At 51.5% G+C, this 2,130-nt stretch overlaps 1 protein-coding gene across 1 annotated transcript; it reads right to left on the reverse strand.

The window, feature by feature from the left end:
• Positions 1-4: 4 nt before the first annotated feature.
• On the reverse strand, positions 5-2,124 carry LOC126496460 (alpha-enolase-like; the record flags this gene model as incomplete). Its single annotated transcript, XM_050133957.1, has 3 exons — positions 1,997-2,124; positions 961-1,183; positions 5-186 (listed from the first exon to the last, which is right to left on the reverse strand). Coding segments are annotated over exons 2-3 (357 nt in total), but the record flags the coding sequence as incomplete, so codon positions are not given.
• Positions 2,125-2,130: the final 6 nt, after the last annotated feature.

Genomic DNA, 2,130 nt, shown 5'->3' on the forward strand with positions numbered 1-2,130 from the left:
GGATGAAGGACTTGTACAGGTCAGCCAGCTGGTCAGGGGTGATGTACCTGCTGGCGTCATCAGGAGACTTGAAGTCCAGGTCGTACTTCCCGGACCTGAAGAACTCAGAGGCGGCCACGTCCATGCCGATGACAACCTGTTCAGTGTAGCCAGCCTTTCCAATTGCGTTCTTCAGCAGCTCCAGAGCTGGAAAGAGACGAGGCAAAGGTGGGTAACAGGTGCCGAATGGGGACTGTCCTGGCTGTGAGTTTCAGGTTGTCAGGCACTCATTCCTGCTTGGGTCAAAAGGTCACTGGTGAGGGACCATGGACCCATAAGTAGCAATCTCTAACCCAGCTCTTCTTATGCCATGGCAGTTCTGTTGGCGAAGATGCAGTTGGAGTGACAGCTGCAACAGAGATCAGCTGTCCTGAGGACTGGCTTTAAATAGAACAGAGGCTGGAATCCAAGAGGGAAACCTCAGCAAGGGCCACCTCAAGTCAAAGCTGCCAAGATCTGAGACACAAGGCTCCTGACACCTGCCAATGACCTCGGCAGCTCGAAGGTGAATGCACAATGAAGCTCATTTAAAACGGGCCAAAGAGGCCACAGAGGGCCAGAGATACGGCTGGTAAAGGTGCTTGTCATCAGACCCAACACCCAAGTTCAGTACCCCAGGCCAAAGTGGAAGAATTGAGTGAACGCACACAAAAAATTAAAATGGGACCAGCTGGCTTGCTGGAGATGGCTCAGTGGTTAAGAGCAATGGCTACTCTTCCAGAACCCACGTTCAATCACCAGCACCGCATGGGTAACTCCAGCTCTAAGAGATCTAGGACCATTCTCAAGTCACCCATGAAACTGGGGGGAAAAAACTACACTCAAAGCTCTTGCTTTCCTCCTTAAAGGCTGCCATCGGTCTTGATCCCGTCCCCAAACTGGCAGGTATGAGGGGGCAGTGCTATACAGTTCAATGCTTACCTTCTTTGTTCTCCAGGATGTTAGGCGCAAACCCTCCCTCGTCACCCACATTGGTGGCATCCTTCCCATATTTCTCCTTGATGACATTCTTCAGGTTGTGATAAACCTCTGCCCCAATGCGCATGGCTTCGCGGAAACTGGACGCCCCCACAGGGAGGATCATGAACTCCTGCATGGCCAGCTTGTTGCCAGCGTGAGACCCGCCGTTGATCACATTGAAAGCCTGGGAGAAGCAGAGGAGAGCTGTGCTGCCGGCCCAGGGAAGCCTACCCAGCTAGCTGCTATCAGGCCCGTGTGGGCCGGGCCCTGTGCCGTGTCAGGATTCTCTTATCACTGTGCTGTGAGTCCTAATTATAAAAGACTCGATGCACAGGGTCTTCGTGGGGCTCCATGATGTGACACTCAAACTTGTAATCTTAATAATTAGTATTAACACGATTGAGAACCAATTAGAATGAGTCCTAGAGGGACTATCTATTTAGATCATCCGGCCTACTGGCATGTCTGTTGCGATTAGAAATAGAAGTAGACCCCTGTGGATAACACCATTCCCTGGGTTTGGGTTCTGGATTACATAAGGGTGGAGGGGAGCTAAGTAATTAGTTGGTGTGTCTATACTCAACCCTCCCAACAGGTCTCACTATATAGCCCTGGCTGTCTTCACCTCCAATCTGTAGACCAGGCTGGCCTCAAAGTCACCCACCCATGCACCCGCCTGCCTGTCTCCTGAGTACTGGGGTCAAAGGTGTGCCAGCAATGCCAGCTTAACTGCCCTTTCTAGTCTGGAATCCTGCAGTGACTCATCCCACAGATTAAGACTGGTGTGCTTATGTTTTTTTCACTGCCTGGCCTCATTTCTGCCTCTGCCTGTGAATGTGCTGATACACTTCAGCCGTGACTTCCCTGCTAGGATGGATGTGTTTACCGTTGTGTGGAAAACAAGCTTTTCCCTAAACTTGCTTCTTCAAGTATGGTTCTGTAGCAAGCAACAGAACTGGGATGGGATACCTCTAGCAAGTTCTAACAAGTCACTCACTGGGACTGGCAGGATGACTTCAGCGTTGCCAGCCAAGTCAGCAATGTGGCGGTAGAGGGGCACCCCCTTTTCTGCAGCACCAGCTTTGCAGACAGCCAGGGACACTCCCAGGATGGCATTGGCACCGAATTTGG

This window comes from Alexandromys fortis, unplaced genomic scaffold, assembly GCF_014885135.2.
Source record: "Alexandromys fortis isolate MF-2015 unplaced genomic scaffold, M_Fortis_MF-2015_v1.1 scaffold_4855, whole genome shotgun sequence".
Taxonomy (NCBI): Eukaryota; Metazoa; Chordata; class Mammalia; order Rodentia; family Cricetidae; genus Alexandromys; species Alexandromys fortis.